General features: G+C 45.7%; 2 protein-coding genes and 1 pseudogene across 2 annotated transcripts in view; 1 reads left to right on the top strand and 2 right to left on the bottom strand.

Annotated features, from left to right (window-relative positions):
• LOC100588639 (HLA class I histocompatibility antigen, A-11 alpha chain-like) overlaps positions 1–27,648 on the bottom strand; it is a 462,712-nt gene that overhangs the window by 217,076 nt on the left and 217,988 nt on the right.
• On the bottom strand, positions 6,596–9,594 carry LOC100591000 (HLA class I histocompatibility antigen, alpha chain G-like). The gene is given in 7 exon segments (XM_030803294.1): positions 6,596–6,893; positions 7,484–7,600; positions 7,697–7,972; positions 8,568–8,636; positions 8,639–8,844; positions 9,093–9,360; positions 9,491–9,594. Coding segments are annotated over 7 exon segments (1,185 nt in total). The 5' UTR covers positions 9,564–9,594; the 3' UTR covers positions 6,596–6,717.
• Positions 17,872–19,035, top strand: LOC100596777 (annotated as a pseudogene).

Here is a 27,648-nt window from a genome sequence, read left to right as displayed (position 1 = left end):
ATGAGGTTTTCCAGTCTGGCTAGTGGGAGCGGGCATTATTTCCAGCCCTGTATATCACTGGGTACTATTCTCTGAAGTCCTTTTGGATAATTCTTTCCCTGTCTTTGGGTAGTTCCCTTGTATAATATGCTGATTAGCTGAAAATTTGAGGGGTACCTCCTGCAGACTTCCAGTGGTTTTTATCATCAGCTGTCTTTTCTTTGTGCCTTCATCTTTGCATATTCTGGATGTCCTGGAGTCTCCAAGTTCACAACTCTGTCCCCTCACCTCAGTGAACCTCCTGGTTAGGGCTCTGCCTCTCTGCACTCTGCCTTGGAAACTCTGTCCAGGAAGGAAGCTGGACAACTGTAGACCTTACCTCTTCCATTCCCCTTCTCCCAGAGATCACAGTCTCTGGGATACCTGCTGTCTAGTATCTGAGTACATAGCTATTTTTTCATATATTATTTTGAGTTTGTTGTGCTTAAGGCATGAGAGTAAATCTGGCCCTTGTTATTCCATCATAATCCAAAGCAAAAGTCAATAGACCATGACTTTTTAATTTTTAATTCAACTAAGTTAAAAATTTTAAAATCAAAGTTAATTTTACTTCCTAAAAACTAAATTTAGTTCTTTTGAAAAACAGGTCGTTTTTAGGTTAATACATTCTGTAGGCATTTTCAAGCTTGTCATAATAATAATAATAATAATAATTATTATTATTATTTTGATACAGAGTTTTGATCTTGTTGCCCAGGCTGGAGTGCAGTGGCGCAATCTCGGCTCGCCACAACCCCCTCTTCCCAGTTTCAAGTGATTCACCTGCCTCAGCCTCCCATGTAGCAGGGATTACAGGCGTGTGCCACCATGCCCAGCTAATTTTCTATTTTTAGTAGACACGGGGTTTTTCTATGTTGGTCAGGCTGGTCTCAAACTCCCAACCTCAGGTGATCCGCCCGCCTTAGCTTCCCAAGTGCTGGGATAACAGGTGTGAGCCACCGTGCCCAGCTCATAATTATTTAAAATGTAATACTAGTTACAGTATTTTGTTTCATAATTCAAATATTGAAGCTTTATGAGGCTCTTATCTATTGTTTCCACTGGTTCTCAATCAGACTGACTTTTCTCCACTTGTGCTTTATACAGTTCATGCTCTGAGCAGCTTTTTCCTTGTAGAATTATTTGGGCAAATTCTTTGACATATGGGTTAAATATGCATTCCTATAGAGATTTTTGTTTCCTTCTTCCAATTTTTGGATCACCGCTAATCCAGGACAATTATTAATCAAAATTATGCTTTGAGGTTATTTTGGCCCAAAACGGTAAAGCTAGTTTGGGCAACAAATCTGCAGGAGTGCTGGCTGGTGGTTGTAAATTCTCAAAAACAGGTTTTGCTGACTCAAAGGCAAATTTCTTTAGAATACTCTTGTGCTGGGGGATGAAACAGATTTTCTTTTCTTACTCTGAGGAAACACATCTTTTGTTTCCCATATTTCATGGGGTACACAAAAGTGTCTCCTCTTATACTCCCTATACAAACAAGTTCTGAGAATCATCTCCTTTGCACTATAGCATATGAAGCTGAGAAAACCAAAGCTATTTTCCAGATTTGGCAAATGCCCTCAAGATAAAAGCAACTTCCCTTTTTCTAAATCCTGCCCACATTTATATTTTGACCAAAAAGATTATTCCCTTTTTTATATTTCTATACTTTTGGGTGATTTTCATATTTCATCTGTTTTTTAGTTGTTTTTGGTAGAAGAGGCAGCCTTAAAACCTAGTTCACCCTATTACTGGAAATGGAATCCCCATTTGCTACTGATTAATTCCTGCCATTAATCTGACACCGAGGTAGATGCTGGAATACAAGTACATCTAGACCAATGCTACTCTCAAAGTGCAGTCTGTGGGCTAGTACTGGTCTGTGGGCTGTTTGTTAGCAGCCCACAATAATATACATCTAGAAATTGTGAGTGAACTATGCAAGTAAACTTCTACTTTATCTCATCTCAGACTAGTAACAGTCAAGCAAAAGATAAGCATTTATACCATGTCACTGGGTCTGCTAAAAACAGTATGGTTATCAGCTGTTCATACAATAGTTTGAGTAGCACGGCATCTAAATTAGGATGGTTTTTTAGGCTTCTGTGAGCAGTCGCATTAAAACTGTTGAATGTATAGATACTATCCCTAGGAGCATGTACAGATAGAATAAAATATTAAAAATTTATATAAAACGTCAGTGTATACATGGATCCAGTGTAAGACACGGATGTCTTACAGATATGGGTTTTTAATCCTAGCAAGAGACAAAGATAGGGAAAAAGCCTTTCAAGTAATCATTTTACCATCACACAATGCTTTTCCACGTATTTGTGTGTGTAAACTGGGGTAGACAAAAGCTGGACCCCAAAACAAACTATCAAGGGAATAAGTTGAACTATGTCATTTATTATAAACTCAACCAAACCCAGGTGCTTGCAATGTACTAGATAAAGTTCTAGTCTCAGATCACGATTCTAGGAATTGAAATTTGTCAGTCTTTTTCCATCCCTCACCCCCTACCTCCAGCACCTGAATTCTCTTCCTATGCTGAAGAGTCTTATTAGAAGGCAGGGACTACCTCCTTCTACAAAAGATAAAAATTCACCTTCCCCAACATTATTGCAGTTAAACACTGCAAGAGGCTTTGGCTGCACAATTTAGATAACCACATGTGGGCTTCTAATCAGGACGAGATGACACAGAGAGGCTGGGACAGTAAATACTGCATTTTGGTTAAAGATGGCTGAGGAGCAGTAGTGAAGCAGTTCTCAGGAGGAGCGGTGATAGCAGTCCTCGCCACAGGGCCCAGTGTCTGCCATCAGGGTATCAGAGGTATGTGCAGTAGCATCTGTGCCCAGGAGCAGGGGCAGTAGTTCCTGTGAGAGATCTGAATTAGGGTGGCTGTGTATTATGTTCCTGGCTGTGTAGCTTCAAACCTAGTTCTGTGCCTGATGTGGTTTGGCTGTGTCCCCACCCAAATCTCAACTTGGATTGTATCTCCCAGAATTCCCACGTGTGGTGGGAGGGACCCAGGGGGAGGTAATTGAATCATGGGGGCTGGTCTTTCCCATGCTATTCTCATGATAGTGAATAAGTCTCCTGAGATCCAATGTGTTTATCAGGGGTTTCGGCTTTTGCTTCTTCCTCATTTTCTCTTGCCACCACCATGTAAACTTCTTTCACCTCCCACCATGATTCTGAGGCCTCCCCAGCCAAATGGAACTGTAAGTCCAATTAAACCTCTTTTTCTTCCCAATGTTGGGTATGTCTTTATCGGCAGTGTGAAAACGGACTATGGACTAATACAGTGCCCTTCTCCAAAATAAAATGAATACTAATACCAATATGTACACTCCTTTCATGTTTAAATTAGAAAAATTTGCAAGTCATTGTTTGCTCCAAGGAGTGAGTGTGAAATCATTCTGGGGAGTGGTTTCAGAAAGCAGGATTCAGATATTTTTTCATTATGCTGAACTGTGAGTCACTTCTAAATCTTCCATTTGGCTACACCCCATGACAGAGAAAATGACATTTATCTCTCAGCATCCTGTCTTACAATTAAAGAAACACATCATCCTTCAAAAAAAAAAAAAAAACAGAATAAAGCAACACTTAAATGTGGGTCTGAGACCCCTCCCCATCCTGGGCATTCTCCAACTACTGATCTCAGTGATATCAAATGTGGCTGAGCACCAGGTTTGCTGTGGGCTTGTTATAGAATGCTCAGGCCTCTCCACAGATGCCCCTGTGTCAGAATGTTGCGCACGGAGTCCAGGAATTGCTTATTAACAGGCCTCACAGGCAAGGCTGATGCACAGCGTAGGAATCCTGGTCTGTGTTCTTGCTACCAAAAGTGGGATCTGAAGACCAGCAGCATCAGCACCAACAGCAACATTTTATAAGTAGGAAATCTCATTCTCGATTCCAGATCAGCTTAGACTTAAGGTGATGTCCAGGTGATTCCTGTCCACAGGAAAGTCTGGAACTCCCTGGTCTATGTACCTTCTAGACGTGGGGTCAGGACTGTGCAGTCTGATCTAGGTGTGTTGTCTGATCAGATCCTTTAGCAACGGAGGCCTAGTGTTCAGTCCTTGTTCCTGTTCTCTTCTATAGCCAATCAATCCCTTGGAGACGTCATCCAGACTCAAGGCTTTAAATAACTTTTATATGACATCACCTCCCAAGTCTATTTCTCCTAAATGTCTCCAGATTCATCTGTCCAACTGCCAACCCGACTACCTACTGGTATTTCTCAGCGGCATCTCGGATCCCATATCTCCCATAGTGACTGCCTGTGACATCCCCTCCTCTCATATGCTCCTGATAGTCTTCTCATTCTCGGCTGATGGCAACTCTTTTTAGTCACAGTCTGACATTTTTGGTATCCTTTACTCTTCTTTCTCATACCCCAGATTTAGTCCATTAGAAAATGCTGTATAAAGTGATTGGAAATAGTAGGAATCCAATCACTTCCCACTATTTCCACTGCTCACACCGCAGCTGAAGTAACCGACATCTCCAGCCTGAAATACTGCACTCATTTCCTACAGTTTTCCCACCTGCCTTGCTCATCTCCGGCCTTTGGATTCTGTTCTCAGCACAGCAGCTAGAGTGATCCTTTTAAAAGAGAAGTTGTGGCATGTCTTTATTCTGCTTAAAACTGTCTCATTCAAAATCAAAATCCTTCCCACATACTCGAGCCCTAGGCCCACATGATCTGACCAAACCCCTGACCTTATCTCAGTGACTCTCTGCTCTAGCCATACCCGATCCCGTGTTCTTCCCAGAACACACAGACATGATCCTGCCCTGGTACATTGACACTGAAGGTTCCTACTCCCTAGAAAAAACTTCTTCCAGATACCCTCATGACAAATTCCTTTATGTCCTTCAAATATTTCATCAAAGGTCACCTTCCCAACAAGGCCCATGCTGACCACCCCAGCACAATAGCTATCTTCTCTGTGCCACAACTCACACTCTGATCACCTGTTCCACAGCACTTACCACCTTCTAACACTTTCCTCATTTACTCTTTGTATATTAGAGTGTATGTACCGTCTGCCTCTTCCCACTGGAACACATGCTCCACAGGCTAGAGATTTTTCTGATTTTACTTCAATGACTTTCCCCAGATGCAAAAACATTCTGTCACATGTCTGGCAGACAACAAATGTCGGCTGAATGAATGATCACTGTAGAGCACCTCCTATTCTAAAGGCAGTATCTTTATTAACAGTCTCTGGCCAAATGCGGTTTCGCAGCAATTATAGCCCAAGGTCCCCTCACATTGACATTGAGGCTGCCTGTGCTTTTCTCAGCAGTGCTGCTTGTGTGTCCTCCCTCCATCCCCACATCCCTCCTCCCACACCAACCCCTCTGCACACTGCAGCATGCAATTATATTTCCCTCTTAGGAAAGAACAATCTTTGACTATGAATCCCAATTTCCAAACAAATAAGTTAGACTCTGCTTTATAAATCCATGAGTTTGCATTAGAGCCAGTGCTAGGATTACTACAACTCAGGGAAGGGAGAGTGGGTAGGAGAGCTGAGCAGAAGAGGAGTTCCACTAGAAAGTTACCTAAGATGAGAACTTATGGCATCCCTCCTCTCTGCTAATTTCACAATCTAGTTCCTTTAAAAAGGTTGGGGAAAAGATAGAAAATACAATCCAAGAAAGAGCCCTGGAACTAGGGTAAAAGCTGCATGGGCTTGAAAATTCATCTCTTAATACCACAGACTTCTGTGTGCAGGGACTGCCTTCCACCTTGTGGGGACAATGACAGGAAAAATGACTCCTGCTGCTGTCAGAGATGAGGGACACCCAGAGGAGAAAGAGATCAGAACCCAGACACCAGAACAGGAACAGGCATAGTCCTCTACAGAAACAAAGAAACCAAAAATAATGATACAAAATATTAGGGCCAGACCATAGCCTGACCTAGCCTATGAAGCCCTCGCTGTCCACGGTCCTAGAGACAGGACAAGGCCCAGGCAATGTCTGTGTCCCTGTGATCACAGGTCCTGGTGAAACAAGGTTCTACTGAAGGGACACAAACAATGGAGCAGTCAAGATGATCAACCCAACGAATGACCACGTCAAATTCCATGATGTACTGAGCACCAACTGAGCATAGGCTGTCCACACTCAGCTCCTCACAGCCTCTCTCTCCTGTCTCCATCTACAACAGACCCAGCACAGCAAAAATGGATTCTGGAAGGCTCTCAGGTTTTACTTCCTCTCTCAAGTTTTAAGAGTCTTGCACTCCTTTCATTAAACCATCAACCCAACCTCATAGCAAGAATTTGAAAAATTCATATCCAGGCTCTTATTTTGAACAGAGACATTGCAGCTCAGTGAAACTTAAAGTGAAGACATGAATAGAAATGTCCCAGCCTCACCTCTGCTGAAATAAGAAACGTGACTGGGGAAGAGAGCACAGGTCAGTGTGGGATGGTGGTCCTGGTGGCAGTGGTGGACCAGTCACCCATTTCCTCACATTATGCTAACTGGAACACAGACACATAGATATATTCACATGTCAGGTGCAGATATAGAAGTCAGGAGCTCTTGAAATTACAATGGTGTATGTCAGAGGAAGGACTTGAAGAAATTTTGTATCTCTCAGTCCCACTCAAGGCAGTTGTCTCAAGCTACAGAAGAAAATAATCATAAACAAATCCAGGGCAGTCACTGTCCCTCATGACACTCTGAAGAGCCTACCACATGCTTGAGATGTCCAAATCCAGAGAACTCCTCAACAGAGTCATGTCCCCTCTGCCTCACCCCCACCCACTTCAGGCCCCCCAGTGTCTCACCTTTACAAGCCTCATGAGACTCATCAGAGTCCTGGGCACAGTTGCTGCCTGGGGTAGAACAAAAATAGGAACTGGTCAGAGCCCACAGGAGATGTGGCTAGAGGAGGAATCTTGTCTACACTGTCCCAGTGTAGATAGAGGGCTGCTCTAATCCCCCCTACTAACAGGCAGCCTGAGCATAGCTCCCTCTTGTTCCATCTGTGAGAAAGAAAACAACCTGTGAGAGGTCAGGGAGGACACAGGGCATGAGGTCCTTAAGAAAACAGCAAATCCTGGACCCCAGGAAAATTTCCAGAACTGTGACTGCAGACCCACAGCAGGATCAGGAAACCTGAGGAAAGCAGGTGTGGGGACTGGACCAACTGTCCTCCTGAGGTCCGTCCTCAGTAGGGATCTTCCCCTGTGACCTGTGACTGCTGGGAGGTCCCCGTCACCACAATCATCAAGGTGATAAATTTGTCCTTCGTTTTCACATGTGCTTCACAAAAGAGCAAGTGTTGGCACACAGGGCTCCAGGCTGGGTTGGCCTGTGTGTGGATGGTGCTTCCCAGTGATGAAGCAAGTCACAATTCTACCTGTGGCTTGAAACCGACAGTGAAACAAGAAAACTCAGACCCCACCCCTCACCCCTTCCCTACCTGAGCTTTTCTTCCTCCACATTACAGCAGCGACCACAACTCCAGTGACCACAGCTCCAAGGAGAACCAGGCCAGCAATGATGCCCACGATGGGGATGGTGGGTTGGGAAGACGGCTCTGGGAAAGGAGAGGAATGTGAGGGGTTCTGACCCCCTGACCCTGCTGAAGGTCTCCTGCTTTCCCTGAGAAGAGATAACTTACACCCCTCCTTACCCCATCTCAGAGTAAGGGGCTCTGGCAGTCCCTCATGCTGCACATGGCACTTGTATCTCTGCTCCTCTCCAGAAGGCACCACTACAGCCACCCACTTCTCGAAGTTTCTGTCCCCTGCAGGCCTGGTCTCCACAAACTCCGTGTCCTGGGTCTGGTCCTCCCCATCCTGCTGCCAGGTCAGTATGATCTCCGCAGGGTAGAAGCCTAGGGACCAGCACCTCAGGGTGGCCTCATGGTCAGAGACGGGGTGCTGGGTCACGTGTGCCCTTGGGGGATCTGAGGCGAAGAGTCAGAAAATTCAGGCACTTTGCATTCCTCAAGGGACACTCCAGCAGCATACATGTGACCATCCTGAGAATGGACAGGACACCTGGGGTGGGGAAGGGAGCACAGAACCCAGACACCAGCCTGGACACAGGAATCTGGGATAATCTCCTATTCCTTGGAAAGTTCTAGTCTCTGACAGGAGAGCAGGGACTTTTGGTCCTGACCTGAGTGGAGGCCGAGGGACTCAGAAGAGCTGGAATCGGAGCTACAGACACACTGAGTGTGTGAGAGAGAACAAGGCCTGAGAGGAAAATTCCTGGTGCCCAAGGCTGCTGCAGGGGTCAAAGGGGACCACGGATCAGTATTCCAGGGACTGCCTTCCCCTCCATTTCCTCAGGGACTTCATCCCTTAATTGTCCCAAAGAGCAGGGTGGGCTCTCAGAGTCACTTTCTGGTACAGGATCTGGAAACCCAGGATTCTTCCCATTCAGGACCAGAGGGAGGGCGATATTCTAGCACTGGTCCCATTTTCCTACTCTCCTGGTGGAAGGCCAGCCCGGGAGATCTACAGGAGATGAGGGAGGGGCCCCGTGGACCCTGGTACCCACGCGCTGCAGCGTCTCCTTCCCGTTCTCCAGGTGTCTGCGGAGCCACTCCATGCACTTGCCCTCAGGTAGGCCCTGATCTGCTCTGAGTATTTGTCCGCTTCCCACTTGCGCTGGGAGATCTGAGCCCCTGTGTTCGCGGCGGTCCAGGAGCGCAGGTCCTCGTTCAGGGCGATGTAATCCTTGCCATCGTAGGCGAACTGTTCATACCTGCGGAGGAGGCGCCTGTCAGGCCCCACATCGCAGCCATGCATCCTCTGGATGTTGTGAGAACCATGGCCCCACCCCCGCCGTCAGCCCCGAACACCAAACCCCGCTCCTGCCCCGACCAACCCGCGGGGATTTTGGCCTAAACTGAAAATTAAACCGGGTAAAGGCGCCCGAGTTTCTTCCCTGGTCGAGGGTCTGGGCAGGTCCCGCAACCTCGGGGTGGATCTTAGACCCGGAGACTCTGGGGGACCTGGGCCGTCCGTGAGGGATGGGGAGGGATCGTGACCTGCGCCCCGGGCCAGGGTCACTCACCGGCCTCGCTCTGGTTGTAGTAGCGGAGCAGGGTCCGCCGGTTCACTCGGTAAATCTGTGCGTGGCCCTTGGCGTTCCGTGTCTCCCGGTCCCAATACTCCAGCCCCTCCTGCTCCACCCACGGCGCCCGCGGCTCCATCCTCGGACTCACGGAGTCGCTGTCGAACCGCACGAACTCTGTGTCGTCCACGTAGCCCATGGTGATGAACCCGGGCTCCCCGCGGCCGGGCTGGGACACGGCGGTGCCGAAATACCTCAAGGAGTGGGAGCCTGCAGGCGAGGAGAGGCTGAGCCCCGCCCGACCCTCCTCCCGGCGCGGCTGCCCGGGTCCTGCGCCCCCGCCGGGCGGGCCCCTCGCTTCTCGCCGCAGAGGCCCTTTCCCTCCCGACCCCGCACTCACCGGCCCAGGTCTCGGTCAGAGCCAGGGCCCCCGAGAGCAGCAGGAGGAGGGTTCGGGGAGCTATGACCCCCATCCTCGGCGTCTGGGGAGAATCTGAGTCCGGGTGGGTGCGCCGGGACTGTAGTGCCGGGATCGCGGCGACGCTGATTGGCTTCTCTAAAAACCCGGCACCCAATGGGAGTGAGAAGTGGGATTACGTCACAAGTATCCAGGAGGAAGGTTGGGCGAACCGAAACTCAGGGGAGTGGGCAATCCCCAACCCTGTGCTTCCCCAGTGCAGTCATCGCCCTCGGGGCCTGAGACCCAGAGAGCCACGCCTGGGACCTGGGACTTTGTCCTGATCCCTCTTTTCCTACGCCAGCCTCTTTGTCACACTGACTGCCTGAGTCCTGGTCAAGGATCTGTCTGTGGAAACCAGGGAGAGAACCCCCAGGCTGGCCCAGCCCCTTCCCATTCACTCTCATCCTGGAATCCTAGTCCCTGAACTGGACTTCCGACTCCTTACCTCTCCCCTTGGACTATCCTAAAAGAAAACTCACCCCAGGGAACTTTGATGCCAGAGTGAGCTCGCCTTGGGAATGGCGGTGTAGTGAAAGGGGTTTTCTCTTTAAACCTGGTGAAGTTGTGACCGAAGGCACAAGACAGAGATTCTCATAGTGACCAGGTTTTTTTGTTTGTTTGTTTATTAATACAGTGGTTAGCACAATCTAACCCCTGAATGATCAGGATTCTAGTCTGTAAATTGCCTGCTTCATATATAAGTGTGAGAGGTGACAGCGTGCTGGCAGTCCTTACAGCCCTCACTCGCTCTCGGTGCCTCCTCTGCCTGGGCTCCCACTTTGGCAGCACTTGGGGAGCCCTTCAGCCCACCACTGCACTGTGGGGCCCCTTTCTGGGCTGGCCAAGGCGGGAGCCGGCTCCCTCACCTTGGGGGGAGGTGTGGAGGGAGAGGCGCAAGCGGGAGCCGGCGCTGCGTGCGGCGCTTGCGGGCCGGCTGGAGTTCCGGGTGGGCGTGGGCTCGGCGGGCCTTGCACTCGGAGCACCCGGCCGGCCCTGCCGGCCCCGGGCAATAGGGGACTTAGCACCCGGGCCCGTGGCTGCGGAGGGTGTATTGGGTCCCCCAGCAGTGCCAGCCCACTGGCGCTGCGCTGGATTTCTCGCCGGGCCTTGGCTGCCTTCCTGCGGGGCAGGGCTCGGGACCTGCGGCCCACCATGCCTGAGCCTCCCACCCCTCCATGGGCTCCTGTGCCGCCCGAGCCTCCCCGACGAGCGCCGCCCCCTGCTCCACGGCCCCAGTCCCATCGACCACCCGAGGACTGAGGAGTGCGAGCGCACGGTAAGGGATTGGCAGGCAGCTCCGCCTGCAGCCCCGGTGCAGGATCCACTGGGTGAAGCCAGCTGGGCTCCTGAGTCTGGTGGAGATGTGGGGAACCTTTATGTCTAGCTCATGGTTTGTAAACACGCCAATCAGCACCCTGTGTCTAGCTTGAGTGCACCAATCGACACTCTGTATCTAGCTGCTCTGGTGGAGATGTGGGGAACCTTTATGTCTAGCTCACGGATTGTAAACACATCAATCGGCACTCCGTATCTAGCTCAAGGTGTGTGAACACACCAATCAGCGCCCTGTCAAAACAGACCACTCGGCTCTACCAATCAGCAGGATGTGGGTGGGGCTAGATAAGAGAATAAAAGCAGGCTGCTCGAGCCAGCAGCGGCAACCCGCTCGGGTCCCCTTCCACGCTGTTGAATGTTTGTTCTTTCGCTCTTTGCAATAAATCTTGCTATTGCTCGCTCTTTGGGTCCACACTGCGAGGGTCAGCGGCTTCATTCTTGAAGTCAGTGAGACCAAGAACCCACCAATTCCGGACACAAGTGTATCCAAATAGCATTGCAATTCGAGTCACAAATCTTTTAAGTTTACTTTCCTCAGACTGTGGATCCATGACTCTGGGTTGTTGCATTTAAAATTATCTTCATTCCATAGCCCGAGTTTCCCTGTGTGAGTCCAGGACACCTCAATACAAAGAAGCAGGATTTGTTACTGTATATTGTAACAAGGAGCCTCAAAATTGCACTGAAGTCAAAATGCCTATCATCAGTGCTTAAGCACTGCTTGTTTTTATGAATTATGCACATCTAAGCAGTGTGCATATTTTATTTGCATACTTGGTATTTTTTTACTCTTATGTTTTTAATCATGAGGAGGCCATTAGTTTTTGGCAGCCCCACAAAATGTATTAAATACCGAATGCATGCAAAGAACCCCCTGCTAGGCTCCTCCACTGCTTTAGAATTATTTCCCTCTGCTCCTTTTCCTCACCTCCTGCTTCTCCAGCCCTTCTCTCTGCCCCTTTCATCCCTCACACCCTCCTCTCCCCTTAGTCCCTGCCACCCTGTCACTCCTGAATTGTGGCACTAACACTGTCCCTCACTTCCTGCCTATGTCTGTTCTCCCTGCAGTGCTCAGCAGTCCTGCTAATGTGACTCAGGTCGTATCATTTCTTCACTTACGATGGTTGGATTTTGGTCTACCATTTTGCTATATGCTTTCAATTTGTCTCATATCTTTTTGTTTCTATTCCTCCTTTCCTACTTTCTTATGTGTTAAACTTTTTTTAGTTTATGGTTTTAATTCTAGAGACTTTTAGGTATATTTCTTTACACGAATTTTTTATTGTTGTAAGAACTGAAACCCGATTCCTTGACTTTTCACGGTGAAGTTCAGGTAATATTAAGCTGCATCCAGCAAAGTAAATGACACTTGTAACAGGGTAGTTTCATTTAACCTACCACTATGTTATTACTGTTGTATATATTACATCAATATACTTTATAAACTCAATAATACAGTAACACTTTTTGTTTTAAGCATTCATATTAAGTCATTAAGAAAATGAGTGTGTGTATGTGATCTGTGTATGTGCATAATTTCTGTTGTTAATTGTCCCTTTCTATATATCTAGGTCACCATCTAGTATCATTTCCCTTCAGCCTGAAGAACTTCCTTTAAAATTGTATGTCGTATAAGACCCCTAGGAAATGAATTTTCTGATTTTGATGATATAAAAGTGTCTTCATTTTTGCCTTCTTCCCCCACCGTTTTTTTTCCTTATTGGAGCATTTATGTATAATAAAACTCACCAGTTTTAGCTACAATGTTTGATGAATATTGGTAATTATTTATAGTCATGTAACTACCACATTGCCCCGATAGAGAACAGTTTCTTTTCCCTAAAAACTTTCCTCCTCCCCCTTTCTATTTAATCCTTGCCTCCCACCCTCACCTCCTTCCTTCACTCAACCACTGCTCTGCTTTCTATTACTGTAATAATGAAATTTCTAGAATTTCACTGACATGCAATCACATGTCATGTAGTCCTTTGTTTGGTCTCTCACTTGGCATAACAATATTTGAGATTTTTCCATGTAGTTAAGAGTAATAATATTTCATTCATTTTTGTCGCTGAGTAGCTACTGAGTATTGTTGGAATTACAGTTTATTCATTGGTTTCTCTATTCTCCAGCTGATAAACATGTGGGTTATTTCTGGCTAGGATCTGTTATGAATGAAGGCACTATAAATAATTGACTACAAGTCTTTGCATGGCCTTACATTTTCATTTCCTTTGGATAAATAAATATTTGTGGAATTGTTGGGTGATACGGTAAACGGATGGGTAGCTGTTTAAGAAACTACCATATTATTTTACAAATTGACTGCAACATTTTTTTGCATTCCTAGCAACAATATAACAGATTTTTATTTTTTCCATATTCTTACCAGTATTTAGAATTATCATGTCTTTTTAACTTTACTTATTCTAGGCGATGTGTGATGGTTTCTCACTGTGGTTTTAACTTGCACTTCTTTGATGACTAGTATCGTTGCTATCTTGTCATGTTTGTCTAAGAGACTTATTACATATCTTTTGTGAACAATCTTGCAAATTTAATTATTAATTCCAGAGACTTTTTCAGAATTCCTTATTGTTTTCTACATATGTAATTAAGCCGAGAAAGAAAGATTTTATTTCCTCCTTTCCTATTTTTTTCTTTTTAAAATTATTAATTTTTTTTTTTTTTTTTTTTTTTTTTTGAGACGGAGTCTTGCTCTGTCGCCCAGGCTGGAGTGCAGTGGCGCAATCTCGGCTCACTGCAAGCTCCGCCTCCCGGGTTCATGCCATTCTCCTGCCTCAGCCTCTCCGAGTAGCTGGGACTACAGGCGCCCACCACCACGCCCGGCTAATTTTTTTTTGTATTTTTAGTAGAGACGGGGTTTCACCGTGGTCTCGATCTCCTGACCTCGTGATCCGCCCGCCTCGGCCTCCCAAAGTGCTGGGATTACAAGCGTGAGCCACCGCGCCCGGCATAAACATTATTAATCTATTCCCTTAACCATAAACATTGAGAGGCTGGGAATAGCTATGTTTCCGGAAATGCAGCCCAGCAAGGCGCAGCCTCATTTTCCTAGCCCTCACTCAAGATGGAGTCGCTCTGGTCCGAATGCCTCTGGCAGTCTTTATGAATGATAAAAAAGTGTAGTCAATCATAAAGCTCTAACTCACTCCCAGTTTGCCCTTTCCTTCCCAGAGAACGTCTTTCAGGCCCTTCCTCCCCTCAGAAGCTTTCAACATCCACTCCATTCCCCTAAACTGGGGACCGAGTACATTGCAGCTTCTTTGGTGCTTCTAGGGATGGGAACAGGGCTTCTTTTAGTTGTGGATTAGGTTTTTATTGCTGCTGTAACAAATTACTACAAATTTAGCTGTTTAAACAACACGAATTTATTCCCTTACACTTCTGCAATGTCGTCGGTGGGCCAGATTCGGATTTTGGGCCACACAAAAGAATTTGAGAGTGAGTCCAAAATAAGACTAGGCAAAGGAGTTTATTGCAAAGTGAAAATACACTCTCAGAGGCAGAGTGGGCTGCTGAAAGGTAGCTCAAAGCTAGAGGCAGCAGTTAGTGCCTTAAGGGGAATTTTCTTTGTGGAAACTGTACATACATATTAATAAAATACTGGTGAGATCAAGTAAGCAAAGGCAAACCTGTGGTTGGCACATGAGCTACATGCTCTAACACTCATCCCATGTATCATTAGTGTGTAAAATCCCCACGTGGTGGTGTGTTTTTTGCTATTACAATGAGGAAAAGGTCACCATAAGCTAAACCTTGAGCCTAGCTGTGTATGCAAGACCCTGGAGAAGTTCCTAGTCACGCCTCCACCCCGCCAACCAAGGCAGAAGTTTGTAGCTAATAGCTTCTTGGGTTTTTGGTGCTGATTGGCGGAGATGGGGTAGCTACATCATGAATTAAGGCCTTTTGTTCTCTTTCCCAGGCTGTATAAGGTATCAAGAACTTGTAACCACCTGGCAGAATCCTGTAGGACTGCTTATCTTGCAAAAAGACTTCAGTGCTGATGCGGGAGGGTGCAAGTGAAAAGAATTCACTGTAAAAGGAGCCATGGGGCTTCACACACGGGACAAGTTAGTATGGCCTCCTAACCTTACTTATCTTGCCTCAGTAGGTCAGAAGTCTGAAACAAGGCTCAACGGGCTAAAATCAAGTTGCTAGTGTGGTTGCATCTCTTTTTTTTTTGGAGACGGAGTCTCGCTCTGTCGCTAGGCTGGAGTGCAGTGGCATGATGTTGGCTCACTGCAAACTCCACCTCCTGGGTTCAAGCAATTCTCCTGCCTCAGCCTCTCTAGTAGTTGGGACTATGGGCGTGCACCACCACACCCAGGTAATTTTTGTATTTTCTTTAGTAGAGACAGGGTTTCACCATGTTGGCCAGGATGGTCTCCATCTCTTGACCTCATGGTCCACCCACCTCGGCCTCCCAAAGTGCTGGGATTACAGGTGTGAGCCATCATGCCTGGCCTGTTGTTTATTTTATTTTATTTATTTATTTTTGAGATGGAGTCTTACTCTGTAGCCCAGGCTGGAGTGCAGTGGCATGATCTTGGCTCACTGCAAGCTCCGCCTCCCAGGTTCACGCCATTCTCTTGCCTCAGCCTCCTGAGTAGCTGGGACTACAGGCGTCTGCCACCACGCCCGGCTAATTATTTTTGTATTTTTAGTAGAGACAGGGTTTCACCTTGTTAGCCAGGATGGTCTTGATCTCCTGACCTCGTGATCCGCCTGCCTCTGCCACCCAAAGTGCTGGGATTACAGACATAAGCCACCACTCCCGGCCCCTGTTGTTTATTTTTATCTACCATCCTTAGTGGATAGCTCCCTTCCACATACCCTTGTCCTCCCAGTGTAGTTATTTTCTTATTTTGGTAAGCTCAGTGTTCAGTGTTTACATTATTATGACCGTGTAAATGGTATTTGCAACTAGGCTAGCAGCTGTGATTACTTTCCCTCTGTCAAATTTACTTTTTAATTTGCCTGAGGTTAATAAATGTCTTGTTCCTTCCTGTGCTTAGTTTCTGCCTTACTCATTACAAGATCTCTCCCAAACTTTCCCCAGCGGCTTCTGCTATGGTTTGAATGTGTCCTGCAAAGCTCATGTGTTGTAAATTGGATCCCTGTATTAGTCCATTCTCATATTGCTGTAAGGAAGTAACGGAGACTGGGTAATTTATAAAGAACGGTGGTTTATTGGCTCATGGTTTTGCAGGCTGTACAAGCATGGTACTGGTATCTGTTTGGCTTCTGGGGAGGCCTCAGGGAGCTTTCACTTATTGTGGAAGGAAACAGAGAAGCAGGCATATCACTTGGTGAAAGCGGGAGGAAGTGGGGAGGGAGGTGCCACATATTTTTAAACAACCAGATCTCAGGAGAACTCACTATCACAAGGACAGCACCAATCCATGAGGGATCCTCCTCCATGACCCAAACACCTTCTACCATGACCCACCTTCAACACTGGGGATTAAAATTAAACATGAGATTTACAGGTGACAACACCCAAACTGTATCAGTCTCCAATGCAGTGGTGTTGGGAGGTGGGATCTAATGGAAGGTGTTTGGGTCACGAGGGCTTTGTCCTCATGAATGAATTAATACCATTGTTGAAGGAGCAGGTTCACCCCTTTTGGCCTCTCTTTGTCCTCTGTCTTGCCCTTCCATCTTCTACCATGTGAAGACACAGCAAGAGGTCTTCAACAGATGCTGGTGCCTTGATCCTGGACTTCCCAGTCTCCAGAACTGTGAGAAAATAAATTTCTGTTCTTAATTGACTCAGTCTGTGGTATTTTGTTATAGCAGCATAAACAGACTATATTAGTTCGTTCTTGCATTGCTACAAAGAAATACCTGAGCCGGGGTAATTTATAAAGAAAAGAAGTTTAATTGGCTCACGGTTGTTCAGGTTATATGGGAAGCATGATTCTGGCACTTGCTAGGCTTCTGGAGAGGCCTCAAGGCCTCAGGAAACTTACAATCAGGAGAAGGCAAGGCAAAGCAAGAAGCAAGGGGGCGGGGGAGGTGCTACACACTTTAAAACAAACCAGATCTTGTGAGAAAATCAGAGAACAGCACCGAGGGGATGGTGCTAAACCACGAGAAACTGCCCCCATGACCCAATCACCTCCCACCAGGCTCCACCTCCAACAATGATTATATAATTTGACCTGAGGTTTGGGCAGGGACACAGATCCAAACCATGACACAGACTAAAACAGTCTCCCTGACTATATTCAAGCATATCCGCGATTCCATCAACCTCACTGTTGTGAAGACATCTGGCCCACAGCCCTCAGTCCTGCTACCTGTGGACTGGTGCCCACATACCTGGGGCAGTTCTGGCTTCCTGGATCTTATTCACCTTATCTTGGGCATTCCTTTGCTGAAAATGTTATAAAAAATAAAAAAAAAATATTCCTACTACAAGTCTGTGTGAGGCTGGATTTTTTTCACAAGCCTCAATCAAAATAACAGATTACATGCAGAAACAGACAGGAAAATCCACTGGTCTTCTAATGAGACAGACCAGAAAAGAACTTGTAAGCATGTAAAATGTAAAAAAAAAAAAAATACACTCCTCTCACTATATTGTTTTATTTTGGAAAACAGTGATTTCTCATAAAAATATTTCTAACATGTAATGGGTTATTAACACTCTAGATGAATTAAATATTTTGAGTTTTAACTTCTAATATGGTAAATATTAACAGACATAAACAAAATTACCTTTGGCGTCTTCACTAATTCCTCAGAGCATATAGGGATCATAAAACCAAAGCTTTTGAGAACCAATGACATAGCTCCTGGGCCAGGACTCAGGGAGACAGTGTGACAAAGAGCGCTCGGGGAAGGAGGAGAAGGGTCAGGGCGAAGTCCCTGGGCGAAGTCCCAGGTCCTCAGGCATGACCTCCGCTCTCAGGGTCTCAGGTCCTGAGGGCCGTGTCTGGATTGGGGAGGTCCGGCCTTGCGGATTCCCCATGCCCGGAGTTTCTTCTCCCTCTCGCAACCTATGGGACTCAGACTACCTGCAGATCCCGAGGATGGGGTCGTGGAGCCCCGAATCCTCCTCCTGCTACTACTTCGGGGCCCTGGCCCTGACCGAGACCTGGGAGGGTGAGTGCGGGGTCGGGAAGGAAACTGCCTCTGCGGGGAGGAGCGAGGGGCCCGCCCAGCGAGGGGCGCAGGACCCGGGGAGCCGCGCCGCGAGGAGGGTCGGGCGGGCCTCAGCCCCTCTCGCCCCCAGGCTCCCACTCCTTGAGGTATTTCAGCACCACCGTGTCCCGGCCGGGCCGCGGGGAGCCCCGCTTCATCGCCGTGGGCTACGTGGACAACACGCAGTTCGTGCGGTTCGACAGGGATGCCGCGAGTGCGATGATGGAGCCGCGAGCGCAGTGGGTGGAGCAGGAGGGGCCGGAGTATTGGGACCGGGAGACACGGAGCGCCAAGGCCCACGCAGAGACTTTCCCAGGCAACTTGCGGACCCTGCTCCGCTACTACAACGAGAGCGAGGCCAGTGAGTGACCCCAGCCCGGGACGCAGGTCACGACCCCTCCCCACCCCCCAAGGACGGCCCGGGTTGCCCTGAGTCTCCGGGTCCGAGATCTACCCGGAGGCTGCGGGACTCGCCCACAGCCTCGATTTGGGAGAGCCCCAGCTGCGTTTACTCGGTTTCATTTTCAGTTGAAGCGAAAATCCCCGCAGGTTGGTCGGGGCGGGGGCGGGGGCGGGGCTTAGTGGGCGGAGCTGACTGTGGGGGCGGTGCCAGGGTCTCACACCTTCCGGGAGATGTTTGGCTGCGACGTGGATCCAGAGGGCAGCTTCCTCTGCGGGTATGAGCAGCATGCCTAAGACTACAAGGATTACCCCGCCCTGAACGAGGACCTGTGCTCCCGGACTGCGGCGGACACGGCGGCTGAGATCACCGAGCCCTAGGAGGAGGTGGAAGAGACAGAGCAATCCAGGGCCTACCTAGAGGGCTTGTGTGTGTAGTCCCTACACAGACACCTGGAGTACGGGAAGGAGACCCTACAGCTTGCGGGTGCCAGGGGCTGTGGGGCGTCTCCCTGATCTCCTGTAGATCTCCTGGCTGGCCTCCCACGAGGAGGGGAGGAAAATGGGATCAACGGTAGAATATCTCTCTCCCTCTGGGTTTCATATCCTGAGACGTGACTCTGAGGAGCAATTAAGTGGTGAAGTCTCTGAGGGAATGGAGGGGAAGACAATCCCTAGAATACTGATCAGTGATTCCCTTTGTCCCCTGCAGCACCTTAGGCACCACAGGGCGATTTTCTCTCAGGCTTTGTTCTCTGCCTCATACTCAGTGTCTTTGGAGGTCTGATTCCAGCCTTTCTGCCTCTCTTGGCTTCCACCCGGGTCAGAAGCTTAAGTGCTTGTCAGAGACCTGGAGCCTCTGAACCTGTGCTGAGTTATCCAGATTCTAGACCTTCCAAGGAATAGGAACATTATCCCAGATTCCAGTGTCCAGGCTGGTGTCTGGGTTTTGCGCTCTCTCCCCGACCCCAGGTGTCCTGTCCATTCTCAGGATGGTCACATGGGCGCTGCTGGAGTGTCCCATAAGGAGTGCAAAGTGTCTGAATTTTCTGACTCTTCCCCTCAGACCCCCCAAAGACACACGTGATCAAGCACCCCGTCTCTGGCCATGAGGCCACCCTGAGGTGCTGGGCCCTGGGCTTCTACCCTGTGGAGATCACACTGACCTGGGTGTGGGACGGGCAGGACCAAACTGACAGTGAATGAGTCTCATGAGATCTAATTTTTTTTTTCTGAAAGGGAATCTCACTCTGTCACCAGGCTGGAGTGCAGTGGCACAATCTCGGCTCACTGCAACCTCCATCTCCTGGGTTCAAGCGATTCTCCTGCCTCAGCCTCCCGAGTGGCTGGGACTATAGGCACGCACCACCACGCCTAGCTAATTTTTGTATTTTTAGTACAGACGGGGTTTCACCATGTTGGCCAAGATGGTCTCGATCTCTTGACCTCATGATCCCCCTGCCTCAGCCTCCCAAAGTGCTGGGATTAGAGGCGTGAGCCACCACGCCCTGCTGAGAACCGATGGTTTTTTAAAAATGGAGTTTTCCTGCACCAGCTCTCTCTCCTTGCCTGCTGCCATCCACGCAAGATGTGACTTGCTCCTCCTTGCCTTCCACCATGATTGTGAGGCCTCCCCAGCCATGTGGAGCCATTAAGTCCGTTAAACCTCTTTCTTTTGTAAATTGCCCAGTCTCCAGTATGTCTTTACCAGCAGTGTGAAAACAGACTAATACACAAGTGAAACACATTATACATTTTAATCCATTAAAGACTAGTAGGCAGCATTCCCCACGAGCTGACACAAGAGCCCGTGGGCCTTAAGGGAATATTGGCTGGTAGTCTACTACAAACGGGTAGTCTGACTTCCCCTCTTCCTATTTGGATACACTTTATTTCTTTCTCTTGCCTTATTGCTGTGGCCAGGACTTCCAGTACTCTGTTGAATAGGAGTGGTGAGAGAAGGCATCTTTGTCTCGTGCTGGATTTCAAGGGGAATGCTTCCCCTGTTTGGTATGATGTTGGCTGTTGGTTTGTCATAGATGGCTCTTATTATTTTGAGGTATGTTCCTTCAATACCTAGTTTATTGAGTGTTTTTAAATAAAGGAATGTTGAATTTTATCAGAAGGCTTTTCTGGATCTATTAAGATAATCATGTGGTTTTTGTCTTTAGTTCTATGTATGTGATGAACACATTTATTGATTTGCACGTGTTGAACCAATCTTGCATCCTGGATATGAAGACTACTTGATCATTGGAATTAGCTTTTTGATGGGCTGCTGGATTTGGTTTGCAGGTACTTTGTTGAGGATTATTGCATCAATGTTCATCAAACATATTGATCTGAAGTTTTCTTTTTCTGTTTTGTCCCTGCCAGGTTTTGGTATCAGGATGATGCTGGCCTCATAGAATGAGTTGGGGAGGAGTTCCTCCTCTTGAATTTTTTGGAATAGTTTCAGTAGGAATGGTACCAGCTCTTCTTCATCCATCTGGTAGAAATCACCTGTGAATCCATCAGGTTCAGGGCTTTTTTTGTTGTTGGTAGGCTATGTATTAAAGATTCAATTTTGGAGCTCATTATTGGTCCTTTCAAGGAATCAATTTCTTCCTGGTTCAGTCTTGGGAGGGTGTATGTTTCCAGGAACTTATCTATCTGTCCTAGGTTTTCTAGTGTGTGTGCATACGGGTGTTCATAGTAGCTTCTGACGGTTATTTTTATTTCTGCAGAGTCAGTGGTAACATCTTTTTTGTCATTTCTAATTGTGCTTATTGGGATCGCCTCTGTTCCTTATTAGTCTAGCTAGCAGCCTATTTATCCTATTAATTTTTTCAAAAAACCATCTCTTGAATTTGTTGATCTATTGAATACTTTTTTGTGTCTTGATTTCCTTCAGAACTTAACTCATTCTCAACATTTCACAGCCCACTTTCAGTTAATAATGTACTAGTTCACATAAATATAGAAATCTTGCAACCATTTATCCTCTGTACAGCGTCCATCTTTTATACTATAGATATTATATTTAATATATCTACATAGGTTATAAGCCCCATAAGAAAGCCTGCTTATTTTACCTTTAAACAGTTCTATGTATATAAAGTAAGATTAAACAGGGGGGAGCAAGATAGCTTTTTGTACTTAGTGTCTACCACTTCTGACATCTTCATCTTTTCTGATAATATCATTTTCCACCTGGTATCATTTGCTTTCAGCCTGAAAAATTTTCTTTACCAATTTTTATTGTACAGATCTGCTGGTGACAAATTCTCTTAATTTTCTTTTACCTGAAATATCTCCTTATTTAGCCTTTATCTTGAAGGACATCTGTACTGGATACAGAATTCTTAGTTGGCCTTTTTTTTCTTCCAGCATTTTAAAGATGTTATTCTACTTTATTTTGTTTCTCTGGTTTCTGATGAGAAATCATTGGTCAGGACAAGAGAAACAGAGAAACAAAAACTGAGAAAATAACATGATAGACCTAAAACCTATCATATCAATAATGACAAAAACCTATCTAAATAACACTCCAATTAAGGGCAGAGATTCGTGACTGAATTAAAGAAACAAATAACTCAACCATATGCTCTTTTCAAGACATGAAATTTCTTTCTTTCTTTCTTTCTTTTTTAATTTAATGCTTATTTTTAGTTCAGGGTACATGTGCAGGTTTTTTATATAGGTAAATTTGTATTATGAGAGTTTGTCATATAGTTTCTATACCCATTAGTAGCCACCCAGGGATTAAGCCTAGAACCCATTCATTATTTTTCTTGATCCTCCCCCTTCTTCCACCCTCCATCTTCAAGCAGGCCCCAGTGTGTGTTGTTCTCCTCTATGTGTCCATATGTTCTCATCATTTAGCTCCCACTCATAAGTGAGAACATGTGGTAATTGGTTTTCTGTTCCTGCATTAGTTAGCAAAGGATAATGCCCTCTAGCTCCATCCATGTTCCTGCAAAGTACATGATCTCATTTTTTTTATGGCTGCATAGTGTTCCATGGTACATATGTGCCAGATTTTCTTTAGCCAGTCTACCATTGATGGGCATTTAGGTTGATTCCATGTCTTTGCTATTGTGACTAGTGCTGCAATGAACACACATCTGCATGTAAAACATGCAATTTCAATATGAAGACACAGATAAATAAAAAGTGATGGAAAAAGCAATGCCATACAAACAGTAAGCATGGGGGATTGAAATGGTTATTTTACTACCAGTAAAAGATTTTCAAATAATATATATTACCAGAGAGAAAAAGAGGCACTTCATAAACAAAAGGGTGAATTCAACAGAAAGACACACAACCAGAAATGAGTCCAATAGCAAGTCTTCAGAGTTCATGAAAAAAAATTGACAAAATTACAGAGAGAAGTGGAAAATTCTACAAACATGATTATTGATTTTAAAGCTTTCTTTCAGCTATAAATATAAAAACTAAGAAAAATTTAGCAAAGACACAGAAAATTGAAAAGCATTATCAAGCACCCAGACTTAATTTATTTATATACCTATGCACATCAATGAAAAATACATATTATCTCAAGTATGAATAATACATTTACCAGGAGAAACCATATTTCAGGCCATAAAACAATAAATTTGAAAACATTGAAATCATACAGAATATATTTTCTGGCCATAATGGAAATACATTAGAAATCTGTAACAATAAGTTGATCCTGTGGGACTGAATGCTTTTGTCATCCTTAAACTCACAACTGAAACCTAATCTCTAATGTGATGGTGTTTGGAGGTGGTGCCATTAGGAAGTGATCATGCAATGAAGGCAAAACCCTCATTAATGAAATGAATGCCCTTATAAAACGGACCCCAAATTGCTCGTTGCCCCTTCCACCATGTGAGGACACCAAGAAAAGGCAACATCCATGAATCAGGAAGCAGCCCTTACCATACACTGACTCTTCCCAGGCCTTGATCTTTGACTTCCCAGCCTCCAGAACTGTGAGAAATAGATTTTTGTTGTTTGCAAGCCACATAGACTATGGTATTCTGTTATAACTGCCCAGATTGACTAAGATGATCATGAAAATACCAAGTATTGGAAATTAACATCAAAATTCTAAATGACAATTTATTCAAAGTGGAAATCACTAGAGAAATTAGAAAGTCTTCTGTATTCTGAAGGATAATGAAACACAACATATCAAATGTATGGGATGCAGCTGAAGTAGTACTAGGGAAAAAACCGATATCCTTAAATGCCTATATTAAGAAAGAAGGTAGGTCTCAAATTAGTAAATTAGTTTCTGCTATAAGAAACAAAGAAGAACAAATTAAACCAAAGCATGCAGAAGGAAGAAAATAATAATTAAATGGAAAAAATGAAGCAGAAAGACAGAAAATTAATGAGCCCAAATATTGGTTCTATGGGGAAAATCAGTACACATTATAAATTTTTAGCTAGACTGATCAAGACAAAAAGATGCACATTAACAATGTCAAGAAAAAACGAACATCAGTGCACACTCTCTAGATCTCAAAAAGAAATATTGATAATCTCATGTCAATAAGTTTGACAAGCAAATGAAATGAACAATTTCCTTGAGGGAGAAAACTTATGAAAACTGACCTGAGAAGAGATAGAAAATGTGGCCAGTCATATATTGATTGTAGAAATTGAATTTGTAATCAAAATCCTTCTCATATAGGAAACTCCAGGTCCAGAGGGCTTCACTGATGAACTGTATCAAACAAATAATTTAGAAATAACATCAATTTTACACATACCTTTTAGAAATTAAAGGCGGCAACAATTTTCAATTTAATCTATGAAGCCAGCTGTATTAGTCAGTTTTCATGCTGCTGATAAAGACACACTCGAGACTGGGAAGACAAAGAAGTTTAATTGGACTTACAATTCCACATGGCTGGGGAGGCCTCAGAATCATGGCAGGAGGTGAAAGCATTTTTTTACATATCAGCGGCAAAAGAAAATAAGGAAGATGCAAAAGCAGAAACCCTGATAAAACCATCCGATCAGCCAGGCATGTGGCTCATGCCTGTAATCCAGCACTTTGGGAGGCTGAGATGGGTGGATCACCTGAGGTCAGGAGTTCGAGACCAGCCCGACCAAGATGGTGAAACCACGTCTCTACTAAAAATACAAAAAAATTAGCTGGACTTGGTGGTGGGCACCTGTAATCCCAGCTACTCATAAGGCTGAGGCAGAAGAATCACTTGAACCCGGGAGGTGGAGGTTGCAGTGAACTGAGACCACGCCATTGTACTCCAGCCTGGGTGACAGAGCAAGACTCCATAAAACAGCAACAACAAAAAAAATCAGGTCTTGAGCCTTGTTCAATGCCACAAGAACAGTATGGGGGAAACAGCCCCCATGATTCAAATTATCTCCCACTAGGTACTTCCCACAACACATAAGAATTATGGGAGTACAATTCAAGATGAGATTTGGGTGGGGATACAGAGCCAAACCATATCATTCCATCCCTGGCCCCTCCAAATCTCATGTCCTCACATTTCAAAACCAATCATGTCTTCCCAACGATCCCCCAAAGTCTTTCCTCATTTCAGCATTAACCCAAAAGTCCACAGTCCAAAGTCTTATCTGAGACAAGGCAAGTCCCTTCTGCCTATGAGCCTGTAAAATCAAAACCAAGCTAGTTACTTCCTAGATACAATGGGGGTACAGGTATTGGGTAAATACAGCCATTCCAAATGGGAGAAATTGGCCAAAATGGAGTTACAGGGCCCATGCAAGTCCTAAATCCAGTGGGGCAGTCAAATTCTAAAGCTCCAAGATGATCTCCTTTGACTCCATGTCTCACATCCAGGTCATGCTGATGCAAGAGGTAAGTCCCCATATCTTGGGCAGCTCTGCCCCTGTGGCTTTGCAGGGTATATGTTCCCTCCTGGCTGCTTTCACAGTCTGGCGTTGAGTGTCTGTGGCTTTTCCAGATGCACAGTGCAAGCTGTTGGTGGATCTACCATTTTGGGGTCTGGAACACGGTGGCCCTCTTCTCACAGCTCCACTAGGCAGTGCCCCAGTAGGGACTCTGTGTGGGGGCTCCAGCCCCACGTTTCCCTTCCACACTGCCCTAGCAGAGGTTCTCCATGAGGGCCCTGCCCCTGCACCAAACTTTTGCCTGGGCATCCTAGCATTTCCATACGTCTTCTGAAATCTAGGTGGAGGTTCCCAGACCTCCATTCTTGACTTCTATGCACCTGCAGGCTCAAAACCACATGGAAGCTGTCAAGGCTTAAAGCTAGCACCCTCCAGAGCCATGGGCCAAGCTGTACCTTGGCCCCTTTTAGCAACAGTGGGAGCAGCTGGGATGCAGGGCACCAAGTCCCTAAGTTGCACACAGCACGGAGACCCTGGTCCTGGACCATGAAACCATTTTTTCCTCCTATGCTTCTGGGTCTGTGATGGGGATGGGCTACCATGAAGACCTATGGCATGCCCTGGAGACATTTTCCCCATTGTCCTGGGGATCAACGTTTGGCTCTTTGTTACTTATGCAAATTTCTGCAGCCAGCTTGAGTTTCTCCTCAAAAAAATGGGTTTTTCTTTCTACTGCATTGTCAGGCTGCAAATTTTCTGAACTTTTATGCTCTGTTTCCCTTTTAAAATGGAATACTTTTAACAGCACCCAAGTCACCTTTTAAATGCTTTGCTGCTTGGAAATTTTATCTGCCAGATACCCTAAATCATCTCTCTCAAGTTCAAAGTTCCACAGATCTCTAGGGCAGGGGCAAAATGCCACCTGCCTCTTTGCTAAAATGTAACAAGAGTCCCTTTTGCTCCAGTTCCCTACAAGTTCCTCATCTCCATCTGAGACCACCTCAGCCTGGACCTTATTGTTCATATCACTATCAGCATTTTTGTCAAAGCCATTCAACAAGTCTCTAGGAGGTTCCAAACTTTCCCACATTTTCCTGTCTTGTTCTGAGCCCTCCAAACTGTTCCAACCTCTGCCTAATACCCAGTTCCAAAGTCAGTTCCACATCTTCGGGTATATTTTCAGTAGTGCCCACTCTACTGGTACTAATTTACTGTATTAGCCCGTTTTCACGCTGCTGATAAAGAAATACCCAAGACTGAGAAGAAAAAGATGTTTAATTGGACTTAGAATTCTACATGGTTGGGGAGGCCTCAGAATCATGGTGGGAGGTGAAAGGCACTTCTTACATGGCGGTAACAAGAGAAAATGAGGAAGATGCACAAGCAGAAACCCCTGATAAAACCATCAGATCTCATGAGACTTATTCACTACCATGAGAACAGTGTGGGGGAAACCAACCCCATGATTCAAATTATCTCCCACTGGGTCCCTCCCACAACACATGGGAATTATGGGAGTACAATTCAAGATAAGATTTGAGTGGGGACATAGAACCAAACCATATCACCAGCATTATCCAGATAAAAATCCCAAACAAGAACATTGCAAGAAAAAGAATCAAGAACAAATATTCCTCTTGAATACAGACTCACAATTCAATACAAAACGTTATCCAATTAAGATATACATAAAATGAATAATATGCCATGCCACACTGGTTTTTTTCATGGGAAAGTAAGGTTGGTTTAACATCTGAAAATTAAACAATACAATTCACCTGATTAATAGAACAAAGAACAAATGTTGCACAATTATTATAGTCAATGCAGAAAAAGCACTTGCAAAATCGAGACTGTTTCATGACAAAATATCTCAGCAAACTAAAAATCGAAAGCAATATCTTCAATGTGGTTAAGGACATCCACGAAAAGTTTACAGTTACCCTCATATTCAATTATGAAAGGCCAGATGCTTACTTCCTAAGATCAGCAACAAAGCAAAGATGTAGCTTTCCTCATTTTTGTTTAAAACACCTTACGAGCATCCTAACCCGTGCAATATGGCAAGAAAATGAAATAAAAGACCAACAAAAGGACCAGCTGTGGTGCCTCATGCCTGTAATCCCAGCACTTTGGGAGGCCAAGGTGGGAGGATCACTTTAGTTCAGGAGTTCGAGACTAGCTTGAGCAACATAGTGGACCCTTGTCTTTACTATTAATAATTTTTTTTTTTTTGGCCGGGCACGGTGGCTCACGCTTGTAATCCCAGCACTTTGGGAGGCCAAGGCGGGCGGATCATGAGGTCAGGAGATCGAGACCATGGTGAAACCCCGTCTCTACTAAAAATACAAAAAAAAATTAGC

The sequence above is a fragment of the Nomascus leucogenys genome, chromosome 22a (assembly GCF_006542625.1).
Source record: "Nomascus leucogenys isolate Asia chromosome 22a, Asia_NLE_v1, whole genome shotgun sequence".
Lineage (NCBI taxonomy): Eukaryota > Metazoa > Chordata > Mammalia > Primates > Hylobatidae > Nomascus > Nomascus leucogenys.
This window is presented reverse-complemented; position numbering and strand designations above follow the sequence as displayed.